At 39.4% G+C, this 24,930-nt stretch overlaps 2 protein-coding genes across 5 annotated transcripts in view; one reads left to right on the top strand and one right to left on the bottom strand.

Moving 5' to 3' along the window:
* col5a2b (collagen, type V, alpha 2b) overlaps nt 1-19,572 on the top strand; it is a 41,955-nt gene extending 22,383 nt beyond the window's left edge. Inside the window, exons 23-54 of the mRNA XM_017722244.2 lie at nt 46-153; nt 594-647; nt 771-869; nt 1,854-1,907; nt 2,249-2,347; nt 2,572-2,625; nt 2,736-2,789; nt 2,893-2,946; nt 4,090-4,143; nt 4,229-4,273; nt 4,369-4,467; nt 5,917-6,024; nt 6,257-6,310; nt 6,411-6,464; nt 6,587-6,640; nt 6,730-6,783; nt 6,870-6,977; nt 7,130-7,183; nt 7,273-7,326; nt 7,490-7,651; nt 8,692-8,799; nt 11,089-11,196; nt 11,291-11,344; nt 11,467-11,574; nt 11,704-11,757; nt 11,845-11,952; nt 12,060-12,113; nt 13,054-13,161; nt 14,622-14,940; nt 16,634-16,821; nt 17,410-17,649; nt 18,680-19,572. Of these exons, the coding sequence (XP_017577733.1) occupies nt 46-153; nt 594-647; nt 771-869; nt 1,854-1,907; nt 2,249-2,347; nt 2,572-2,625; nt 2,736-2,789; nt 2,893-2,946; nt 4,090-4,143; nt 4,229-4,273; nt 4,369-4,467; nt 5,917-6,024; nt 6,257-6,310; nt 6,411-6,464; nt 6,587-6,640; nt 6,730-6,783; nt 6,870-6,977; nt 7,130-7,183; nt 7,273-7,326; nt 7,490-7,651; nt 8,692-8,799; nt 11,089-11,196; nt 11,291-11,344; nt 11,467-11,574; nt 11,704-11,757; nt 11,845-11,952; nt 12,060-12,113; nt 13,054-13,161; nt 14,622-14,940; nt 16,634-16,821; nt 17,410-17,649; nt 18,680-18,826 (3,072 nt within the window). The 3' untranslated portion in view covers nt 18,827-19,572. The remainder of the gene's footprint in view (nt 1-45; nt 154-593; nt 648-770; nt 870-1,853; nt 1,908-2,248; nt 2,348-2,571; nt 2,626-2,735; nt 2,790-2,892; nt 2,947-4,089; nt 4,144-4,228; nt 4,274-4,368; nt 4,468-5,916; nt 6,025-6,256; nt 6,311-6,410; nt 6,465-6,586; nt 6,641-6,729; nt 6,784-6,869; nt 6,978-7,129; nt 7,184-7,272; nt 7,327-7,489; nt 7,652-8,691; nt 8,800-11,088; nt 11,197-11,290; nt 11,345-11,466; nt 11,575-11,703; nt 11,758-11,844; nt 11,953-12,059; nt 12,114-13,053; nt 13,162-14,621; nt 14,941-16,633; nt 16,822-17,409; nt 17,650-18,679) is intronic.
* Nucleotides 19,573-19,802: 230 nt separating this feature from the next.
* gulp1b (GULP PTB domain containing engulfment adaptor 1b) overlaps nt 19,803-24,930 on the bottom strand; it is a 77,824-nt gene continuing 72,696 nt past the window's right edge. For 3 of the 4 annotated variants that reach the window (XM_017722240.1, XM_017722242.2, XM_037536572.1), the window contains 2 exons: nt 23,778-23,872; nt 19,803-20,416 (listed from right to left, as the gene is read on the bottom strand). In XM_017722240.1, coding sequence (XP_017577729.1) covers nt 20,345-20,416; nt 23,778-23,872 — 167 coding nt within the window. In that variant the 3' untranslated portion in view covers nt 19,803-20,344. Of the gene's footprint in view, nt 20,417-23,101; nt 23,113-23,777; nt 23,873-24,930 lie in introns of all 4 variants that reach the window. The other variant, XM_017722241.1, reaches the window with a different exon arrangement.

Raw genomic sequence — 24,930 nt, 5'->3', positions numbered from 1 at the left:
TGCTTAATTAGTTTGAGGGTTTGATTAAGCTTGTCTGTATAACAGGGGTCACCTGGGGCTCAAGGAGAGATGGGTCCTATGGGAGAGGAAGGGAAACGGGGTCCGAGAGGAGATCCAGGAGCTTTGGGGCCACCTGGACCTGCTGGAGAGAGAGTGAGGGCAATAATCAGCTGATTTAACATGAACAACTATAGTATTGTTTCCAAAGTTCTCTGTGAATCGTTACAAATTACAAATGATTGCATCCTGTTGTATGTTGTAGTTGTAACTTGCTATTTAGAATATGGTTCAATGTAAACAGCTAACTGTGTTCAATTTACATGAATCAGTTAAATTGTGAAAAACTCAAAGTAATGAGTAAAGTGGTAATGTAAAAGATAAAATATCTTTAATGGTACGATAGAAAGGATGACATGCTAACATCTAAAACAAAGTAATTTTAAGATCATATTATTATTGTGGTGCATTGTAAATTATAGTTCATTACATTTGTAGTATGTTGGACTGCAAATGTTAGTTGTTTCTTGGAATACTTGGAATCAATGTAAATAGTTCATCGTGTTAAATATACATATTTTGGCTCATCTATTCAGGGTGCTCCAGGTAATCGCGGCTTCCCAGGTGCTGATGGGCTACCTGGACCTAAGGTAGGCAAAGTTCCAATTCCAACATGTTGCCACCTTCATCTTCACACCATTATGGTTGATTTTGCATAACAACACGAAGGTTCTGGGTTGCTCCTTAATGGTCTGTTACTGTATTATCACCAGGGTGCACAAGGTGAACGTGGCCTTCTAGGCTCTTCAGGGCCTAAAGGTGCTGATGGGGATCCAGGTCGCCCTGGGGAAGCAGGCATTCCAGGTGCAAGGGTATGAAAATACCTATGATGCTTTTTCTTCTGAAGTGTGCCATTGGCCAAGACAATATTGGAGTAGGCTGACGCCAAGTGATACCTCAAATCAGTCATAACTGGGGCTGATTTGTCATCAGCAGCTCCTTATTACAACCCCAAACACATAAACTAAACCCTCTTTAGTTGTGTTTGGCTGCCAGTAGTGGGCAAATTAGCTAGCTAGCATTTTAAAAACACCCCTTAACAGTGGTAAAAATATCATTATCATTATATTAAAATATCAAATATCACAACTTTAATATTTAATGTTTTTGTAGTACCTGCTTTATAAAATATTCTATATATACAGTTTAACAGTTTCACACAGGTGAAACTAAAGCTTTGGAAAGCAGCTTTTTCATAAGACTGCTCTTTCTCTCTCTCTGCTATAATGGGATGTCTGTGCTGCTTAGCAGAGCGTGGAAATGAAAAATAATTCTTTCTGCGTAATTTGTTGGCCTGTCTAACTTAGCTGATGAAATTCTCATTTTGCCTGAATAATTTAAACAACTGACCAAATTCCTACTTGTGTTAGTCACTAACACTCATCACTGCAGGTATTGTAGTCACTCCTGGTTAACATAATTTTCCTTTGTATATGTGAGTTTGGTTAATGATCATATCTTTAGGATCATTTGTAATCAAGTTGCCAGCTCCTTTAAATGAATATTCCAACATTTTTAAATCTAGAAAATGGTTGATTACCATGGACAGTGATTTCCAGTCCCTGTACTAAAGCTGAAACCTGATTGACTTGAAAAACACTTATAATAGAAGCCAAATGACAGTTTTATGCACAGTTGTTTTAGGGAGGTGACTTTTCTATTCAGGGAAATGCAGCAAAATTATTGTCTGTTTTAATCAACTATATGTTACAGAAGTGGCAGATAGAGATGTGCTTGAAAAATGTTAAAGTGTGACTTTAAACATCATGTTTAAAATCATTATTCTGCTTCTTAAGGGTCTGACTGGTGTTCCTGGACTCCTAGGACCGGAAGGAAAAATTGGACCTCAGGTAAGTCATGTCAAGTTGAATAAACTCATAATGAATTAGTTCAATAGCCCAGTTATAAATGGAAATTGAAAAAAGAAAATGTTTTAAAGATAAAATAGAACATATGACATGCTAATGTAATGAATAGGACTAAGGAGTATTAAGAAATGAATGCATTGTAACCTGAATGACTGTTAGATGATGATGTCAGGGGATCTCGCAAACCAATCTACCCTTTGAATAAAGTTTTTAAGCATTAAATGATTCCAGCAAGACTCTTATAGTCTAGTTTAGATTTTGATAGGGCTGTAATAAGTGATACTGAAGATTTCACTGTGTGCGTTATGAACTGTTCTGTGCAGGGAGCTCCTGGAGATGATGGTCATCCTGGTTCTGCTGGGTCCACTGGTGTCAGAGGGCTAGCAGGTTCCATGGGTCTGCCTGGTCCAAAAGGCTTCAGTGTAATCCACCATCACCTTTACAAAACATGTTTGATACTATAGACTGGTTTATTGCATTCAACCAAAGAAACTTGTAATTATAAGTTATATAATAATATGATTGCGATATATACAGCTTGGGTATGAGAGCGCAAGTTTTGACTCATCTGTCTATAGTTATATTATCTGTATTTCACATCTGAGTGTTAGTTAATTGAGATGTATTGTTTGTTTTTGATATGCAGGGTGATCCAGGAAAAGCAGGAGAGGTTGGATCCTCTGGAGTTCCAGGACAGAGAGTGAGTATTATGTGTTGTCATTAATCACAGCATTAGTGACTTTATCTTCAAGAAGTGAATGGAAACTCTTATTTTAATAACCCCCCCCCCCCCCCCCCCCCCCCCACCAGGGAGCCAATGGGAAAGATGGAGAGGAAGGGCCTGCAGGAGCTGCTGGACCACCTGTGAGTGCCATGTGTCATGAAATGCTTGATTTTCCAGTGGACTTTGGATTTGTGCTATAAGCCAGCAGATCTACCTTGGTAACTGTCATTTGTTTATTTCCAGGGTACACCAGGGAAGAGAGGAGAGCAAGGTCCTCCTGGTCTGACAGGCTTTCAGGTTTGTAAAATAAATTAAAGACAAAATGCCTTCAAATAAAACTTGTGTGAGAAAAGGTGACACACACTACATGCTTCTGTGGTGTAATGTTAATGTGATAATCCAAGCTAAACTTTGTTTGAGTGTTAGTGTAAGTGCTCCTGGTGAGTGCATGTTTTGTAATTACGTACACATACTTGTACAGTTTTTCACAATCTGACAAAGAGCTGGGTCTTATGTACCCGGTGCTTTAGAAAGCAATTAGTTCTTACAGTCATTTTGCTATTCAATTTAAATGTAATTATAAAAATATATAATTAGTGACATTTAAGTGATAAATGACATTTTCAGTAATTATTCTTAGATTGACACAAATTATAATAGAAAAAGTGATTAGGACAGTTTTCTTTCTGACAAACAAAACGATGCATAAAACAATGACGTTTACTCAACAGTGTTGGGGTATTTACTTAAATAAAATAATCCCTTACAAAAGACTTCGAACAGGATTAGTTTAGTCCTTCCTGAGAAAAGTAATCTCAGTACTCACCACCTTACATTACTCTAAAACCCAAACACCCCTGAAAAGTCCATGGGAAAATCCTGTGGCCATTTTCACTGATGTGTTTAGAAAGAAACTGCCAATCACAGTTAACATCTTTTAAAAGGCTTGGCACAATCTCTACCTTTGAAAAAGACGCAGCCAGTTAATCTGATAAAAATGAACGACTGATGCTGTTTGAAAGACGAAAATCTAGCCATTAGAATTGATCGAAATCAAATCGTTGAAATGAAATCTTTAAGAATAAAATGTAAACTTTCAGAGCTGCTTCTGAATGAAAATGAATTCTGCTCTGTTTGTTGGTTAGGACTCCCTCTTCTTTAGCATGAGGATCTTTGTCCATCAGTTTCATATTATTATTAATTCACATTATTATTAGTGTTTTTTTTGTTGTAAATGCATCAGGTGTATTTTTATGGTCCTCTCAGTGACATATGCAACTGTGCTGTGGTTACAAGAATTAAAACCATAATGAGTTCATGTGTTTTAGGGAAAAGGTAATCATACTACTGTAGCGCTTTGTACTGCAATATTTGTGTTGCCTTGTAAGGTTCAAGCAATTATTGCAGTTCAGTGAATTTTAAAACTAAACTGCTTTTCAGGGTTTACCAGGACCCGCTGGCCCACCTGGAGAGCCAGGAAAACCAGGTGATGAGGTGAGTACTGTTTTTGGTATATGGTATGGTTTTGCTGGTTATTTTGTATGTTAAGTGAGTTACCATGGCTTTGTTCTCCTTTCAGGGAGTCAACGGTGAAGCAGGTTCTGCTGGTCAGACAGGTCCAAGAGTAAGTTTATAGTAAATATACAACAATACAACAAACAGAATGTTGTCCACTGCATGTGGTATCGTATGACTGATAACTCATTACTGCTCCCATAGGGAGAGCGGGGGACCCCAGGAGAGAGAGGAGACCCAGGGCCAAATGGGTTACTTGGGCCAAAGGGAAGTCCAGGAACACCTGGTTCTGATGGACCTAAGGTCAGTCTCTCAGATGTCCACTCTTTGTGGTCAAGTATACAATTGACATTATCTGTGCCTCTCTGCCTTCAGTCTGTTCTGTGCTGTGTGTATTGTTCTGATAGGCATCACAGCATAAGGGACTTTAAGTGCTAATTGCATTTTTTAAAGCTGTACAGAAACAACTCCAGACTGGCTCGACAACACTGACGTACAGAGAACTCCATATCGGGTTCACAAAAATGTGATTTGAGTGCAGTTGATGAATCAGCCTCGACTGCATGGAAATAAGCTCTTGGCCTAGTGACTTATTTACATATGATTTGCAAATGACACAGCCCAATACTATCATATACACTAGCATTCAAAAGATTGGAATTACTTGTAATAATAATAATAATGCTGTTATTTAATTTAATACTGTATACAGTGTAGATTGGAATACTATAAGACTGACGCTAGAAGTTATTTCAAGAATTCTTGCCTAAATCAACCAAAAAGTTGTTATTGTTTATTTATATTAATTTCTTGATAAGTTAACTGCCTGAGATTTGATTATCGTGTTTCAAATACAAGGTATTCTGGGTGTTAATTTTATTAGAACTCAATTCTCTGTTTTACATCTTTCTCAGTCATTTTGGAATCATCTATAGTTCTGTCAGCATTTCTCCAAAATTATCTTTGTGCTGCATTTGTGCTGGTTTGCGCTTCTAACATAAACATTTGTACTACTTTAATTCTCAAGTTATTAAGCGACAAGTTTTGACGTCTGATGTCACTCAGTGATGGTCCCCACCAGCAGCTAAATCACACCAAAAAATCATTTGTGCTGTGAAAAGATTTGTTTGTTTTGTTCCAAAGTGCTGGAGAAATCAGTGTTAACCCTCATCTAACACTGAAGGTTCATGAAGGCCTTGTTAATTAGCTGATGAGCTGAATCAGGTGTGTTTAATGAGGCAGTGTGTAAAATTACAGACCTCATCAGAAATCACTCAATTGACAACATGTCCCAAGGTAATACTAATCCTGCTTGAATAGGGCTTACGCTCAAAGTTAATTTCATGTTAACAATATTCAAACTGAATTACCTTTATTGAAAAGGATTCCTGTGTGTATTGTTATAGTTAACAAAAGTGATTATAATGATTTTGATGCTTGAACAAGCAGTTTTTTTAATTGTTAAAATATTATACACAAATTTACACACACCGGTGATCACCAGACATTTTAGAGCTTAACTGTATAGATATGCCAACAACAAAGCTGATGAAGAGGAAAAACAGTCAGTGAAATTCATGTTCATGTTTATTTAATGGCCAGATTTACATAACTTTGAGGAATAAGAGCCACTGTTTGTTTTTTTTCTGTGCTGCATTCTGCATAAGACAATTTTTGAAGACCTCAAACAAGAACGATGGTAAAAGATTGCTTGGCCTGTCCTGTAATTGTGTGTCGATCTGTGTCATTCAGGGTAGCCCAGGACCCTCGGGGACTGTAGGTGAGCCAGGCCCTCCTGGACTACAGGGAATGCCTGGAGAGCGAGGGATCCCAGGACCTGCTGGACCTAAAGGAGAACGTGTATGTGTTGAAATTGATGGCAAAAAAGTTCCTCCAATTACAGCTTCACATAATAGATAACAAATATAAGGCCTGAAACAAATGATCAGAGAAAAGTGTCTGTTTATAGTAAGTATGAATAATAGACATGGATAAGGAGAGGGATAAACGTGACAGATTCTATAGATGTTTGAAGTAGAAGATTGAAAGTTTCAAGAGTTTCATTTTCAAGTCCAGTGTCTGGGTGTTTCAGGGTGCAATAGGTGAAAAGGGAGCTGAGGGAACTGCTGGCAACGATGGTGCTCGAGTGAGTAATTTCAATTAATCAATAATGCATATGAGTGCAATATTGAATATGCAAAAAAGTGCTCAAACAATGCTAAAACACAGCTTTGTTTTTGCTGTAGGGTGTATCTGGATCCCTCGGACCCCCTGGGCCTGCTGGACCAGCTGGAGAAAAGGTAGCAAGACTATATTTAACCCATAATACTCTTCTTTATTTAATGTAACCTTAGAGACTCTTGTGTATTCGTATCTTTCCATTTCTGCTTATTGATTTGATCTTGTCTGGGTTTGATTTCAGGGAGAGTCAGGGCCCAGAGGGCCTGCTGGACCACGAGGTTCCAGAGCATCAGCTGTGAGTGTGGTTTCTAACACATTATCCATGCCTGATAGAAAATTCTACAATGGTGTTGTGATCTTGTGTTCCACTGATGTGTATTTCAGGGTTCTCCTGGTGAGCCTGGTCCAACTGGCTCTGCTGGTTTTGCTGGACCTCCTGTGAGTATACCATCTATATTTCCATTCAAAACTTAGCTTTTATGATTTACTAACAATTGTCATTATATTGGTTGTTTGTTTGGCAGGGTCCTGATGGTCAGCCGGGTGTAAAAGGTGAGACTGGAGAGCCAGGTGCAAAGGGTGATGCTGGGTCTCCAGGCCCTCAGGGAACAGCAGGCAAACCTGGCCCTCAGGTGAGTCAGGAGATTTGCGGTGCAAACTTTAAGTCCTCTGCAGTGGTGTGGTCAGGGCGGTTATCACACCGGTTTATGTGACAAATGTGACAGTCATGCTCATGTTTCTGAAACTTGTAATAAAAAGTGTTTATGTTGATGTTTTTCCGTAGGGTGCGGTTGGTGTAGCTGGGTTGAAAGGAGGCAGAGGAACTCAGGGGGCTGCTGTAAGTCTTGCCACAGTTGCTTTGGAGGATAAGCTTATAAATTGTAATCGCTCAAACTCAGTTTGTACTGTTTCTGCCTGTGTCATCAGGGCCCCAGTGGCTTCCCAGGATCTCCAGGAGGAGTAGGCCCACCAGGCTCTGCTGTGAGTGCTCCCCTAATAGAGCTTTTGATCATAGCCCATATAGTTCTAGAAATAACTGATATAAAAAGTTGAAAGAGTTTTGACAAAGTTTTTTTTATCAGTACATTACTAAAATGAAAATTAGCCTAATGTTATTTGGCCTACAACTCTCTCCTCCTGCCAGGGTCCTACTGGAGAGCCTGGTCCACAAGGTACTTCAGGAAAAAAGGGTCCACCTGGACTGGGAGGAGATCCAGGGGCTCCTGGACGTCAAGGAGAGCGTGGAAACCCCGGACCTGCTGGAAGCCCAGGAGATAAAGGGGATTCTGGAGAAGATGGACCACCGGTAAATGAAGTAGACAGTTTTCACCTTTGCGTGCTCAAGATGGCAGATACTGTTTTTGAGCTTTGTTTGGGGAATCGTTTGCACCTTGATGCCTTCTAGGACCAATATTGTGATAACAGTTAGCAAATTACATATTGTACAACCCTGTGTGTGGCTATCAATGGAATAACTTCCCTTCGTTTATGATATGAGTGCCAACAGCAGCAGGATACATTCTGAAACATACAGAAACATCTTAACTGTTCAGATCCAACCAAATGCATCAAAAATTCTGATCTGATGATTTCTATGGGCTGCAGACTACAGGTCAGGGGCCAAAACAAGAATTAGCACTGTTTAATTACTTATGAGTTCAGGTGTGTTAGATATACTAACCGCTGAGGGAACATGAGTTGCTACGTTTGTATGTCATGCAGGAAGTATGCATTATTATGTTTTAGCACTACCTTTAGCATGGCTTCAACCAGCTGCTGCTCAGACTAATCCCTAGTTAGACTCTGGTTACATTCAGGTTTGCTGAATGATAAATAAGCACAGAAGTAGCCTGCACTCAGCTTGGCTTCCAGCTTATCCTAAAGACAGCCAAAGACAGAGCAGGGCTCAATTTCTAAACTGTCCTTCATGCATCAAAAATATGAAAAAAGTACTTTTCTTTAGAATTATAGTTTGTTTTCAGTTTTTGTGATTTTGAGACTGTTATTTCTCTTTTCATTATAGTTAATGAGCACATTTGAATGGTGCTTCAATTCATTTGTAACAGTTTTGGATATATGATTTTGAAAAGAGAAACAACTGATATACAATGTAAAACACATTTTCATTTCTTAAATAATAAAGTGGTATTAATCCTAATATAGCACTGACATTTCTTTTATATGAAAAGCCTACTCCCAAGAACTCATGTCACAACAAAAACGGACATTTTTGAAAGTGGTCTAAAATGCATCTTGCAGTGATATTTGTTTGCTTCCAGTGTTTTGTTTTAGTTTAATTTTCATTAACAATAGTGATCCTGTTGTTATTCCCTTTATTTTACTCAGGGGCCTGATGGGCCTTCAGGACCTGCAGGAACTCCAGGGCAGAGAGGGCTGGTGGGACTACCCGGCTTGAGAGGAGAGCGTGGAATGTTGGGCCTCCCTGGACCTGCTGTAAATATGAACAATAACAATTATCATTTAACTAAAGCATCATATAAAATGCAATTAATATTAGGTATTCTGCACATGTGCTTGACTAGCCTAAAGTCATTCTTCCCTTTTGAACCACCACATATGGTGATTAGCCTGATGATTATGCTGATGATTATGAGCATTTGAAGATCATTAGTGCATTTTCAGAGATATGCATAAATCTCTGAAATGCATGTACAGATTTTAAAAGAGGAATTCCGCCGATTTAATTTTCTGTATAATTCAGTTGTTAAGATTTGAAGTGTTTTAATGTCTATTTGATTTGGTTGGTAAGCTTCTCTGGGATGGAGCATTTTATATCAAACTTGAATGACTTTATATCATTAATTAGTGACAGTTGATCATAATTATGGATGGGAGATGGAGAAAAATAACACCTATCAGTGATTGACACACTGTAGCAACACATTTGAGAGCTTCATCCAGCAACAGTGAAACAGTTGAATGAGCTGTCTAGCTAAGCTACTATTTGCATGTACATTTTTAAAATATTGACTTGTACCATGACTGCTATACTAAGAGATATAAGACTGGACCTTTTATCAATTACAGTTATACAGAGTAAAAATATCTAAAATGAATGTCTGTTACAAGCAGTTAAAAGATTCAAATGTCTGTCCTGCAGGTTCCAAATATCTGTGTAGAGGCGTGTACCATTAGTTTGGTGCTAACTTAATACAGTGAATCCTATAAGAGCGCTAATCAAATTACATTGTTGTGTCGAAATGTTATTTGCAGTGGTGGACATCAGATAAATAAGGACTTCTTACTTAGCAAAATAAATTTAATAAATGTAATATTTGTGTGTTAAACGACAGTCACAATTTGACTTTATCTGATTCATGTTAATATACGTTCATATTTATGTGTATATATGTAACATTTTACAACAATGTCAATCTTGTCTCAGCCAGTCAGATTTTAGAACCAGAACTAACCATCCCAACAAGCATTGACTGCAAGCTGCAGTAAGGTTGAGCTGGACATTGCAGGCTTGAAAGGTAGCCTGAATTGAGAACAATTCTTGGGGTGTTTCACAATGTAATGTGTCACAATGCACTTAACAGGAAATCGCAGATAGTCAATCTAGTGACTGGGCGAATTCTGGCCCGTTTGACCCAATTCATATTTTTCTTATTTTCCTTTTGGTGGTGCTGTTGGTCTTGGGTCCACACAAGTCCAAAATAATCTGCTTCTGGGGATCTGTTAACAGCAAGTAAGAGAGAGGGCTTAGCACTACCAAAAGTAAAAACTGTAATAAGGGATGCTTCATTCATTATTCAGCAGGCTCTACTTTAACCAAAAATATAAGTCAGTGCCTTCATCATTATTCTGTGTTTATGGACCGTTCTGCTGAGCTACCTAACAGTCCTGTCTCACGGTAACAAAACAAAACAAATTAAATATTCAGACCTTTATTAGTTAGATTAGGATTGTGTTATGACCTATATGAACATAAGCATGAATTAAGATAGTAATAAGCTAAACTAAGCTGGTGTACTATTGGGAGGTGGCTGTCCCAACCCCTAAATTTCAATTTGTCAAAATAAAATTGACATTTTTACGGTATTTTTAAAAGATCTTTTAGATTTCTTTTAAAGATGAAATTTTTAGATTTATCATTAAAAAAATGTATCAAAAAAAAAAAACTATTCGAAAAGTGTCCCACACACAGAGTTTTAGTCGACAGGTGGAGCCTTGTTTTAGCCACATTTCAGAGCAGGTCGTAAGACTGCATCCCTGTCCCTTCTGGCCACATGATGAGCAATTAGATCTCATTGTTTTGAAATAACTGTACTCTGAAGTCTGAAAATCGATGTGTAATATTAGGAATTGTCACTACAGAAATATATTTTTATTATAATTAAGTACATTTTTGTGTTCTAATTAAAAATAGTATACTTTTATGTGTGTACAGCTGTTCAAAGCTGTGTTAGTCATATACTGGCTGTGCTTTTGAGTTTTGCTCAAAATGAGCTAAAACTGTCATTACCGAAACAGTCACTATTTGTTACACTTTTGGTAAAGTTTCGGGAGTGTTAGGATTGTTTTAGAACTGACAAACTGGACTGGAGTCATTTGTTTTAATAAAATAAACATAAGCTATTGGGTCACTCAAAGCTTAAAGATTTTAAGTCAAAGTCACTTAAAAGTCACTAGAAACTCTGACTTTGAACCATTCAACCAATTGGTAGAATGATCCATATACTTTGATCACATGGCACACACCTGTGACATCTTCTTCAGGGTGCACCTGGAAAGCCAGGTACCAAAGGCCCTCAGGGAGGTAAAGGTGCTGCAGGCCCTGTTGGACCATCTGGATCAAATGGACCTCGAGGAGATTCTGGCCCAGAGGTTTGGCGCTTACATCTCAGACAGTTCATTTAGTTTTATTCTTAGAAATGGTACAAATCTGTATTTATATTGGATAATTCCTTGTTTTTTAAAGGGGCTTGCAGGACAAGATGGGCTTCCTGGTGCTGATGGTACCATTGGAGTCAGAGTAAGCAAAACAATCATAACTCAATGAAAATACCTGCTTTTTAAGTGGATCTTCTCTCTACTGGTAAATAGCCAGACACAAGCATGAAGGTAATTTGTTGAATGTATGTTGTTTGTCTTTAGGGGGACAGGGGGGACCCAGGACCTGAGGGTCTGGCAGGACCACAGGGTTCCCCAGGAACACCAGGACCAGTAGGAACATCTGGAGGTCCAGGATTAAGAGGAGAACAGGTATACCTGATGTGTGCAACATTTGTAATATACATCTTTTTTTCCTTTCCAGTAGAGCAGAACACACTACATATGTATCACATTGTACAGTATTATGTTGTTGTAATCTAATGGTTACCTTGGTCACAGGGCTCAAGAGGCCCACCTGGACCAGCTGGCCAGCCAGGCATTAGAGGCAAAAAGGTTACATCCATTTTCATGCCATCAGAACTTTATTTGGTTACTATTTGCATGAAATTTTACTTAGGTTTATGTTTTAAAACAATTTAGGGACCTCAAGGACCTTTGGGAGACAAAGGTGACAAAGGAGATTCTGGTGAGAGAGGTCAGAAAGGTCACCGTGGCTTCACTGGACTTCAAGGCCTACCAGGAACAACGGTGAGTATAAGATAAGTGTAAAGTACTGCACTATTTATTATGTAATCTCAATCATGAAGATTGAGTGCAGATGAACTCTGACTATCAATCCTCTCCTCTGAACAAAGGGTGCTACAGGAGATGCAGGTGAGAGAGGAATCACTGGACCAAGTGGACAAAGAGTAAGTGGCAGTTAAGGACTAAATCACACTACTAACTTATTATGAGTCAATAATACCCATAATACTGTCCTGCATACAAGCTGTAACTAGTTTGTAATCTCCTCAAACTGATTTTAAATGCAGAGACTTTTATTTTGGAAATTAAACAAAGAGAAACATTACAAACATCAGAGAGAATAAAAATAATGACTAGGCCTAATATAAAATGATTTTATAGAAAATGCTGACACTGTGCTAGATCAAAATTATTTCCTAAACTAATTTACAAAGTATAATTAAAGAAAGTAACAAAAGGAAAATGAGTAAATTAGACTATGGAGGGAAAATAAGTGAACATATGTTGAATTTTGCCTAATACACTGCTTACCCACCGGTGGGCTGCCCAGAAAAGGCTAAGCAAAACACCAGCTGTCATCAGTGGGCCAACAGAGGTCCACTGTGCTCTTGCTATCAGGGATAACAGGTCTCGTGCAAGTAACAAGCCTCATGAAAAGAACTTTAATAATGTCATGCTACCTATATTGCATTTGAACATGTTACAGAAATGTTAAGTGTAAGTCTTTGCAACAAGATGTGGCACTTTATTCAGCAGCATCTATATGCAACAATGTTTGCTCATAGACTGGAGTCATATGTAGTAAATAAACTTTCTTATCATATCAGAATCTTATAATAATTTCAGTAATACATTACTATTATTATTGTAATATTGTGTAAGTACACTGTAAACTCAGCAGGGTTAAAAAAATCCTTAACCCTGTAAAATCCCAAGATTATTATTTAGTAACTACAGGGATTTTAATGCAAACTGGCTGAGCTGTTCTTAGGTTAAAGAAGTTTGTAATAAAACCTTTGCCTGCTGTTGGGCTCTGGCCATTTAAAGTGTTTATTTGAGCTGTATTTTGAATGAGAATGCTGATGATTTTAATTCATACATTAGGGAATTCCAGGGCCTGTTGGACCTACTGGTAAAGAAGGTAACATGGGTTTGCCTGGAGCGATAGGGCCACCTGGAGCTCGGGGCATTCCTGGAGACATCGGACCAGAGGTGACACATGCTACATGAAAAATGCTAGTTCAGTAGACCTCTTCAGTCTGGAATATTACCTGTGCTAACTAAACAAACATTTCATCTGCAAACATGAACATAAAGTAAACATATCAGAATTTGTCCATTTTTATAAATAACAGTATGTCAAACAAAAAAAAAAAAACTAAAGCAAGTCCATTTTGATATTACATTACAACATTACTATATATATATATATATATACACTGCTCAAAAAATGAAGGGAACACGTAAACAACACAATAAAACTCCAAGTAAATCAAACTTCTGTGAAATCAAACTGTCCACTTAGGAAGCAACACTGACAATCAGTTTCACAGCTGTTGTGCAAATGGAACAGACAACAGGTGGAAATTACTGGTGATTAGCAAGACACACTCAGTAAAGGAGTGGTTCTGCAGGTGGGACCACAGACCACTTCTCAGTACCTTTCTGCTTTCTGGCTGATGTTTTGGTCACTTTTGAATGTTGGTGGTCTTTCACACTCGTGGTAGCAGGAGACGGACTCTACAACCCACACAAGGGGCTCAGGTAGTGCAGCTCATCCAGGAAGACACATCAATGCGAGCTGTGGCGAGAAGGTTTGCTGTGTCTGTCAGCGTAGTGTCCAGAGGCTGGAGGCGCTACCAGGAGACAGGCCAGTACACCAGGATACGTGGAGGAGGCCGTAGGAGGGCAACAACCCAGCAGCAGGACCGCTACCTCCACCTTTGTGCAAGGACGAACAGGAGGAGCTGCCAGAGCCCTGCAGAATGACCTCCAGCAGGCCACAAATGTGCATGTGTCTGCACATCATGTCTCGCTCCATCCACCAACGCCACGTTGCACCACAGACTGTCCAGGAGTTGGCGGATGCTTTAGTCCAGGTCTGGGATGAGATCCCTCAGGAGACCATCCGCCACCTCATCAGGAGCTGCCCAGGCGTTGTAGGGAGGTCATACAGGCACGTGGAGGCCACACACAACACTGAGCCTCATTCTGACTTGTTTTAAGGACATCACATCAAAGTTGGATCAGCCTGTCGTGTGTTTTTCCACTTTAATTGTGTGTGTGACTCCAAATCCAGGCCTGGTTAATAAGTTTGATCTCCATTGATGATTTTTGTGATTTTGTTGTCAGCAGATTCAACTTTGTACAGAACAAAGTCTTCAATGAGAATATTTCATTCACTCAGATCTAGGATGCGTTATTGGAGTGTTCCCTTTATTTTTTTGAGTAGAGTGTGTGTATATATATATATGTGATTATTTAGACATGAAGTTTGCATGATACTAATTGCTAGTATATAAGTCATTGCTTGCTAGCTACATTAGTTTTGTAGCTTCAGTGTGATCTAAAGACGCAAACTTTGGACACTAAACATGTTTTGGATTAACTATATTTGGGATTATGTTTTTGCTTTACTATCATTTTGAGTTTTATTTTTCTGTTCTGTTTAGGGTCCTAAAGGAGAACCTGGACCTCCTGGCCCTCCTGGTCCTCCTGGCCCCCCCACTGCTGCCGTAGATGATCTTTTCGGTACAACGCTTGACTACGATGGCGATTCTGAACCTGAGGCCCCACCCCCTCCAGAGTTTAACGAGGACGAGGCAAGGCCTAATAACAGCTCAGTCGTGGTTGAGATGGATAGTGGGCTCCATGCTTCGCTGAAGACTCTTGGCAGCCATCTGGACAACATGCGCAGCCCCGATGGCAGCCGCCAGCACCCAGCACGCACCTGCCAGGACCTGAAGCAGTGTTACCCACTGAAGAAAAGCGGTGAGGAGCAGGCTAAGGAGTGCTATGACGTGCTTGTTAACCCGTTAAACTGCAGTTATTTATCTTAAGCCTCATTATCTATCTAACTGCTATCAGTTATTATAAGTTATATAGTTGTAAGAAGTGAGAAGTGAACTAAAGATTAAGAGACGCTTATTAGTCCCACAATGGGGAAATTTCACCTCTGCATTTAACCCAGTGAAACACCACATACACTCTAGTGAGTACACACACACACGCATTAGGGGGCAGTGAGCACACTTGCCCAGAGCAGTGGGCAGCCCAATCCGCAGCACCTGGGGAGCAGTTGGGGGTTGGCTGTCTTGCTCAAGGACACCTCAGTCATGTGCTGTCAGCTCTGGGGATCGAACTGGCGACCTTCCGGTCACGAGGCTGGTTCCCTGACCTCCAGCCCATGACTGCCCCGTCTGGACTGGCGAGGCTGATTCACAGTCCAGAGAGTTCCACAGAAAATAACAGCTATTCATTTGCTAATAGAACAGAAGACGATGTACTGCAATGAGTTAATAAAAGTAAAATCTGTGTTACCCAGCCCTTTTAGGGATTATTCACCTTTAAACGTCGCAGTTGAGCAATACTTCATAAAAAATTTGACTCATTATAAATCTCTGGGAACACATTAGACAAAAGACTCGTGAATGTCTGTAATTTACTGTATCTTGTGTGACAGAGGTGCAGACTTTAGCACTTCATCTCACCACCTTATTCGACTCATCAGTTATTAACCAAGGTTTTAACAAGCAGTGCGGGCCCTGGAGGTTTTACTATAACACCATAGACTTAAAGAAGAATTCCATCATTTTTCTAAATTTTTTGCATCACTCTGTAGTTGTGGTGTAAACAAAGACGTCAGAGTGGTTTGACGTGAAAAAGGTCTGTTGTAAAAAAAAAAGTTACAGACGCGGAAAGGAACCAGGAGTCATGTCTGCAGCACAAACATAGCCGTTTTATTTACTATCCAAAACCCAAATGTGTCTTCTGAGTTGTATATGGAATATTGATGATGGCAAAGTAGTGGAAAACCTGAACAAATTATATATATTTTGTCCTATATTGTTCAGTATGACAAAATTGATGTGATAATAAATAAAAACAATTGATAGAAATTAGACATTATAAAATTCTTACAAAATGTAAAGTATGTGCCTATGAAAAGTTTGCAACAACAGAGATTGTTTGGTCATTCAAGACAGTGAATTTCTTTATACTTTAGGTTCTTTTGTGGATTTTTTCATTATGTCAAAAACTGTCTGCTCATTTTTATCATTCAAATTATTTGCTAAGTGTTAGACTTTGACCCCAGTTGTATTTGTTAGTTTGTTTTTTTTTGTTCAACATTGTCTACCTATTTTTTTGCAAGGAAAAAAAGAAGTGCCACTTATGAGCATTTTTGGCCATAATATTTTCAGCAACCGAAGTTTTGGTGCATCTCTAACTACAAATGATTCAGTAACTATTGTGATACTTAAAATGTAAGTCAGGAGAATGTGAAATGCAGTGTAGTGCAGTTTTGGAGCTGGCAGCAGGTCCTCACAGTGTACTGGGTTTTAGATGAAAGACTTCAAAGCAAAGCTGTATTTAGTGTGTCATATCAGTGCACACCTGTGTGCTATAGCAGAATTTATAGCATTAGCATGAATGAACTTTAACCCTTTGTCTGCATGTGTTACAGGTGAGTACTGGGTGGACCCTAACGAGGGCAGTGCGAAGGATGCCATCCAGGTTTACTGTAACATGGAGACCGGTGAGACATGCATCTCCGCCACCCCGCCCAGCATCCCCCGCAAGAACTGGTGGAGTTCACGCACTACCATACCAAAACCTGTGTGGTATGGAGCCACTATGAACAGAGGGATGAAGGTCAGTGCACATTGGCCAAAATGCTTATAAAATACACTCAAAAATGAAACATGCATGTGGTGTAATTTGTCACATTTTGCTTTGTATTGACTCATCTGACTCTTACGATGAGGAGTGGCCAATATCGCAAAAATATCACACCACAATACTTTAAGACATTTTCATAGATGCACAATATGCATCACAATATTTAGTTTTTCTGAGACTGAACAAATTGAAACAGACAAAATAGAACCTGTAGTGTTACATTTAACAAATAGTACAATCATAATAATAATAACAAACTTACAGCTACAAAGAATTTTATTCAATGTTTCACAAACTGCACTGCACTAAATCCAATTAAACAGGCCCAGTTATGCTCACTGTCTGATGAAACATGTAGTAAGTCAGTATTCTTTGAGTACTGACGATGTCCGCAGTATGCTAAGAAAAATATATTGGGACAAAATATTGTCATACTGCCCACTCCTACATTCAGTGATCATTTACCTGCCTCAGTTGAGAGGTGTATATTACTCATTCAGCTTTTTTCTTAATATCTTGTAATATCTCCCTCGGCTTATCATAACACATTGTCTTCCTCAGTTTACCTATGGCAGCAAAGAGGCTTTACCCAACACAGTGTCCATTCAGCTGAGATTCCTGCGTCTCCACTCTAAAGAAGCAGTCCAGACCCTCACTTACCACTGCAAGAACAGTGTGGCCTACAAGGACGAGAAGAGCAATTTGAAGAAAGCTGCTGTATTAAAGTCTGCAGACGGGCTGGAAGTCAAAGCGCACGGCAACAACCGGCTCAAGTACACAGTCACTGAGGACAGCTGCTCGGTATGGGACAAACTTTCAGTCAAACATTGTTGCTGAAGTTGTGCTGAACAATATGGTACATTAATGTGATTTAAATGTAATCACGTTATTAATACACATAGTGTACATAGTTATACTTTATTACATAGTTACATAACGTATTACATTTACAGTTGATTTACACTGTGTATCTACCAGTTGGACTTGGCACTTTCCTGCTGTTTGTTTCAGTGTCAAGCACTGACAATAGACGGCACACACAAAATGAATTTGTCATCTGATTCAAATCATCATATCTCCTCTTTTATTTACAAGAACACAAACGGTGCATTGATTAAAAGTTTAGAGTTCATAACTCTGACAGAATTTCTGGGAAGTCTTTAACGTCCACTTTATGAAACTGACACAACAAAGCCATAAACCCATCATGGCAGAAGTCATATGCTCTCATAAGTTGTCATCACAGATTTTGTTTACTAATATAAGACATTTTTACCGTTTTCTTTAAAGACAGATGTCATAACGGTTAAAGAGAGCAGGATTTGTCAACCGCTAGAGCCGTGCACCGCAAGTGGCCTGGGAGGCACTTTGGTGGTCCTTAATATAAGCCTTGAAATAACGGCTCACAGAGGCAGCTTCATCAATTTTTTGCCCTGTGCCTCTAGAAAAAATACTGATTTCTGGTATAAAAGAAGTTTACATTCACCTAATCTGTTGATATGTTATGTTCACTGATACTCAAGTGCATTTAGCAATAATTAGAGCATGATAAAGAAAATTTGTCATGACACCTGCAGGGTTTGTATAACCGAATTTCTCTGCTAACTTCAAGGAGCTGTAACTAAATTACAACATGCTTTCACTGACGATGTGACCTCTAAGGGCTGAGCACCAGTACGAAATTCATTTGATGTTCATCACATCATTTAGACTCTAACTGAGCCACTTTGCAAATCTAGGGCTGCACATGTATCTGATCACAGGTACTGTTTGTGGGGCATCCACGTCCACAGCTTCATTTCATTCTGTTTTCTCTGTTTGTGTCCCTCAGAAATCCAACGGTGAGTGGGGTAAGACTGTATTTGAGTACCGCACACAGAAACCGTCCAGACTTCCTATAGTGGACATTGCTCCAGTGGACGTGGGCGGCGCAGATCAGGAGTTTGGCATCGACATCGGCCCAGTATGCTTCTCATGAAGCCTGTAAAGAAACGGCCCTGTGAACCTGCCGCTACCCTGCGGATTCTGTACAGAAAGCTAACAAGAACCAGCGCTAGGACTTCAGCTCTATAACACAGTATTTATTATTGAAGACAGTCCAGAAGTGCCTTGACCAGCATGTTGAGCCGCAACAGTATTTTTTCCCCCCTTTTCTTCTTTATTAAGGAATTCCACTAGCTCGGGGTCTATGAATATATGAGAGACTGTGTGGACTTTTTAATTTATGTCTTGATCATTATCCATATGCCCCTTGCATTGTTGTGTAATAGCAGTAAAATAAGTATCATTTTGAACTGAAGACGTACAGATGGGTGACGGGTAACGTTTTTGTGTCAGGGCTGCATTTACTCCCTGTTTTGATGTTAGATTGTTGCTTTTATCACATTGAACAAACTGCAGTGTTAGTTGAGGTGCTACATAAAGGTGCTACATAGATTAATTTATGGATGAAAATGAATGCAAACGACGTTCCTACGCAGATTTGACTCCCAACGGACTCCTCCCAAACCTCGTCTGTGACCCACACTTTTTTTTTGCTGAATTGAAAAACAGAACTGCAAATTTGGACCATTGTGTACACGTTAAATGTGCTACCTCTGAGAGATGGCGTGTCCATAAAGGGTCATTTGACTGACCTTTCATTTACAAATGAGCGTTAATAGGGTTTTTTTTACTATCACTTACTGACCATACAGTGTCTCATTAAAGAATGATTGTATTAAATTGTGATATAATCTTTCATATATGCATGCTTATCATGACGTCTCGAGTTTTTTTTTTCCAGAGTATCTTCATGACAGCAGGGTGCAGAGTGCTGCTGTAACAAAAATGAAATAATAATTAAAAAGAACTTTAATGAACTTTTCATACCAGATCAAGCACTGTTATAATTTGAAAAAAATTCTTGCAAAGTGAATCATTTTAGGTACAGAGAACCAGGCAGAGACAAAATGTTCAGTGAGTTTTCCTTTATTTACCAAACGCAATACTGAGCACATCATAAAGTAAATACTGGCTATTTTGCATAAATACCGTATTCACACAAATGTTGATGATAAAGGTGGATTAGTTTGTGTATTTGAGAGTCAACTGTAGAAAATGCAAACATTCCTGTGGAAAAGACAAAGGAAAATATATCTATTTATCTAAAGCAAACTTCCACTATTGATCAGTGTCTTATAACCACTACTGATGAACATGTATTGACACGGTGGATGTATGTTAACAGTGTTTTCAATGAGACAAATATCTAAAAACACAGTTTATGACCGTCTCCTCGCAGCACTTCCTCAGTCATGACATACAGATAATCTGTGATCTTCAGTAAAGCTGTCAAATATCTATAGACTGATTTTGTACAATATAAAAATAGAAACAACCTGTACAGCCTGTTCCACAGCTCCAAGTTTCACTTCTCACCCAATGCAAAATGTAAATAGAAATACTGCTCAGACACTGTTTAGAGTTTAGAAACCCACAGAAACGGTCGTTGACATCAGCATCGACTGTCCACTTGATCCGGGGAAAAAACAGTGCCCTCCAAAGTCAGACCCATTTTGAACCCCTCCTAATAGAAAACACAGGATTGAAAAGGCTGTTTTAACAGCACTGCAATGATGTGGGACTAACAACCATGAAAAACGTGTCTTTTGGTGTAGAAACACAGGATATAAATTAAAATACATCCATCTTCAAGTCAGTTATAACAATGGCAGATTGTGTTGAAATGGTCTTATTTGTTCTGTTGTCAACTCTGCCCATTAGCCCTGTTCACACCTTATGCTGACATACATCTTAAGTGATCTGTTTGCAAGCGGTCAGCAAGATTTATAGTTGACTAGCTGCCCACGCCCCAGCTACTGCCACTTGCCTTGAACTAGATGCCCACCCTACACTGAAGTTTTCATGGACTCCAAGCTATTACCACTAATACTACTACTATTAATATTATTACTATAATCATTTGTAGGTTGTCTGACCAGAGGAGGATGGGTCCCCCCCGGTGAGCCTGGTTCCTCCCAAGGTTTCTTCCTCGGCTCTGAGGGAGTTTTTCCCTGTCACTACCACCCCTGGCTTGCTCACCTTTGTCTTTACTGGAATTCTGTGAAGCTGCTTTGTGTTCATACACTGGCTTTAAGAAATTACAAACAAACAGGAAAGTAGACAAAGAAAGAAGCTACGCAAAGCAGCTGCTTTAGTCTGGCTGTGATGACGGAGTTGATTAGGCAGACCTTCAATGCATTAGCATTAACACTATAAATGTTATGTGGTCATACGCATCTCTCACCACCTCCACAGGTGAGTGACCTGAGTGATCCGATCACAGTGCGACTCTATACCTGTCATTGGCACTGTCCACTTAACGGAATCACCCAGGATGCAAGTTAATGCCAAGTTACTGCAACAAACCTCACCTACGATTAAGCCAAATTCTGTCCACATGCAATCCAGATTTCATGGGTGTTGGATTGATTCTGAGGTCACATTCAGAAGTACATCAAGGGCATTTTGGTACATATCATAAAGAAAAGCATGGCTGGTTGTTGCATGTGGAGAAGGAAACTGATAAATTCTCATCAGCAAAAGCGCTTGCCGTTCTTCTCAGAAGGAAGTGGACCATGTAGCTCTGAATGTGATCAGACAGCAGTGATTAGTTTCTTGTTCGAGTCGATGTGACTGAAGCCCTGCCTTATGTCATCTCCTGTTGGCTGGTGCATGGTCACATCAGAGAATGTTCTGCCAACAGTTCAAATCTGGTGTAATTTAATGCGTTGGTGTCTGTTGTCCATCAAAGCTCTGCTCTCACTGAGTACATTTACATGCACTCAATAATCTGATCATAATCTGATTTCAGCAGTTATCTGATTATTGAATTGGTCATGTAAGGAGCATACTCCAATTTCTCAGATCTGAGTACGGTCTAGAAATCTGATAAGGAAATCTGATAAAGAGGCTGGATTTTAGCTCAGTAATCAGATTTCTCAGTGCATATAAACTCTTACTCTGATTTATTCAATATTTAAATATTGTTCATCTTCTAGATGATGTATGTTCATAGTTTCATGTAAAGTGGAGCGATGTTTTATTTTTTAAAAAGCTGCAGCACGAAGTTTGAATTTACATTACGTTTATGTCACGTCTTCTTCTGAGAGTTTATTGGCTGTAAAGCAGAAATCTGATTAGTCATGGGCTGGAGGTTAGTGAACCAGCCATGTGAGCGGAAAGTCGCCGGTTCAATCCCCTAAACCGAGAGTACATGACTGACGTGTGTGGATAGGGCTGCCCACCGCTCCGGGCAAGTGTGCTCACTGCCCCCTTGTGTATGTGTGCTCACTAGTGTGTATGTGGTGTTTCACTTCATGGATTAAATGCAGATGTGAAATTTCCCTGTTGTGGGACTAATAAGGGTTATTTAATCTAATCTTAATCTAATTACTGCCTGAATCATGTAAACTCAGTTTCCCCCTGATTACTCAAGTGCATGCAAATGTGTTCATCAGATTACTGACACAATCTGATTTTCTGGAATTATTGGATTATCACATGCATGTAAATGTACTCACTCTAAACAGTGTAGGAGGTGTGTTTGTAACAGAAATCAAAATGTGTGTGACCTTATGCTGCGTTCAACACAGAAATGGAAAGCCTGGAATCTCATCATTTCCGGCCTAATGAAAGCGAGATTTGTTAGTAAGAAGCCAGCTGACTAACATTAGTGATGTGAGTGATAACTTCAGCGTATTTGCTCTTTCAAAACAGCGGAATTTATGGTCAGAGTTGTGGATTTAACCAACTACTGTGTCTGTTTGTTGACTGATTCAAATCATGCTTAAAAGTAGAGAAGTGGTACTTTATCATTTATTATTGGTGATTCGAGAACCATCCCATTGCCAGTTAAGGCAATGTTTTTGATTTTTCTTAGTCTGAAGTCGGAAATTCTAAATTACTTGCACAACTTTGGTTGAACGTAGCATGTCCTGATCACTGCTCTCACTTACAGACCCAGCAAAGCATTCTGGATCATGTTAAATGTTTTGGCACATCATGCACTGACACAACCAGATGAGCCACAGATCACTAAGCACTGAAGGAAGGAGTGATACTGCATGTAAAATCCATGCAAAGCATCACACTGTGGGAATTAGGTTGACATTTACAAGATGTTCATACATTAAAACACGCAAACATCTCACACTGGAACAGAAAAAGGGATGTAATATGTGTGATGAGGGAAAGCAAATTTTTAGTTTACCATCTTTGCCGCTGTAGAGGAGCAGGAAAAAGAGGGAAAAGAGACAGAAAGAGCAAAGTAATGTAATTATTTATTTCTGAATTTCCACTATTTAGGAAGATAACAGGGTTCAGCCTGGCTATATTGGTCCGAGAGGCACAACTTCTCTAAATTTCATTAATAATTCTGTATTAGGGGAGATTAAGATGTGAATTAAAACTGGAGTAGGACACATCAGGGCAAATCCAGCCAAGCCAATGCTGCCTGTGCGGTCCCTTTGATCTATTAATACCAGCTGTCAATCTCCTCCTCTGTTGACAAATATTTGAAGTCTGTTCGTGATTAACGCAATTGGCATTAATTCTCTCTTGCCTAAATTTGGAATTCTGTCATAATCCCACTTCAAAGTGTGAGGAGCTGCATATTTTAAAAATCTCCTACAAAATACACGCTTTGCACCACAGATTTAGCTGAAACAGTCGACTCAGCTGACAGGAAGGCTTGTAACAGTATGAAAATTAAGATTCTGTGCGAGACCATCACTAATACTTTCTACAGCTCTACAACAGACTGTGAACGCAGACAGACGGCTCGACTGCGATCCAGTGTTTTGTGCTTGATAGCTAATTAACCATGTCTGAACAGTTAAATAAAGGTCTGAATGCAGTCAGACTGAGCAATAATCTGATGAGCCCACCTGCATCTCATCCAGCTTGGACTGGATATCTGGGGTATAGTCAGCAAGGCCACAGATGAAGGGGTCAAAGGGCACAGCTCCAAACAGATCTATACCTGCAAAAAAGACAAACCAGGTCTGAGAACTGCAGTTACATGATAGATGGACAGTCACCCTTATTACATTCTACCAGTGTAATGTAGCTTTTCCTTGTGATTAGTTGTTTGTTTTGGGGGGTTCCTTTCTTCAGTCTTCTCTTCAGGGGGGTGCTCAGTTGGGTTAAGCCCTGGTGACAGACCAGTCTAAACCCTTCCACTTTTCCCCCTAACGAAGACCTTGTTGTGTTGGCAGAGTGTTTTGGGTCATTGTCTTGTTCCTCCTGAATAGACTGGATGCACTTCTCTGTAAACTGGATAAGTAGTGCACCTTACAGCCTCTCTATGTCTGTTCAAACGGTGGACTGTGGTACCTTCACCTGCGCTCTGTGGAGGTTGTTCTTTTGGGATTTTTCTTCACAGCTCTCACAGTGTTTCTGTCATCAGCTGCTGTTGGTTTCCTCGACTGACCTGACATTCCAAAGTGTTGTGATGGCTGTGCTCGGTGCTTGTGCAATGCCTCTTGATTTTATCTCTTGTCTCACCTTCAAAGTGGCTTACTTTTCACCTTCATATTTATCCTATTTAAAAGCAAGTGCAACCTTCACAGGTGAAACTCAGAGCCCAAACCAAGAGTAGATGTTCAGAGCTGTTAACTGTTTAAACAACTGGTCTGGCAGAGCAAATCTCAGCAACAAGAAAAGTCACATGTTCTAAGATTTTTTACTCAGTTGAAAATGAATGGGTTCAAACGAAAGGTGCCATGTTTTAAGTTGTTTAGCCAATCTAGATGAAAATATCAGGAAATAAAAGCTGAGAATTTGATCGTCTCTATCGATAATAAACTCGTGTCTTCAGACCCTAGAAAAAACAATGGAGTTGGCTTTGCTGTTCCAGTAGTTTCAGAGTTTGGCATTAGTGTAGTACCTCTTGCTGTTTTCAACCTGACAGATACTCAGTTAGTAATTTTAGCTGAGATAACAGACCGTTTGCATTTGTCTAGAAGTACGACTGTTGTTCTCTGTGCTAATTATAAATCCATGTACTATAGGCTTTCAGTCGTCTTTATATGGCTTTAT

This window comes from Pygocentrus nattereri, chromosome 30 (genome assembly GCF_015220715.1).
Source record: "Pygocentrus nattereri isolate fPygNat1 chromosome 30, fPygNat1.pri, whole genome shotgun sequence".
Classification (NCBI taxonomy): domain Eukaryota; kingdom Metazoa; phylum Chordata; class Actinopteri; order Characiformes; family Serrasalmidae; genus Pygocentrus; species Pygocentrus nattereri.
This window is presented reverse-complemented; position numbering and strand designations above follow the sequence as displayed.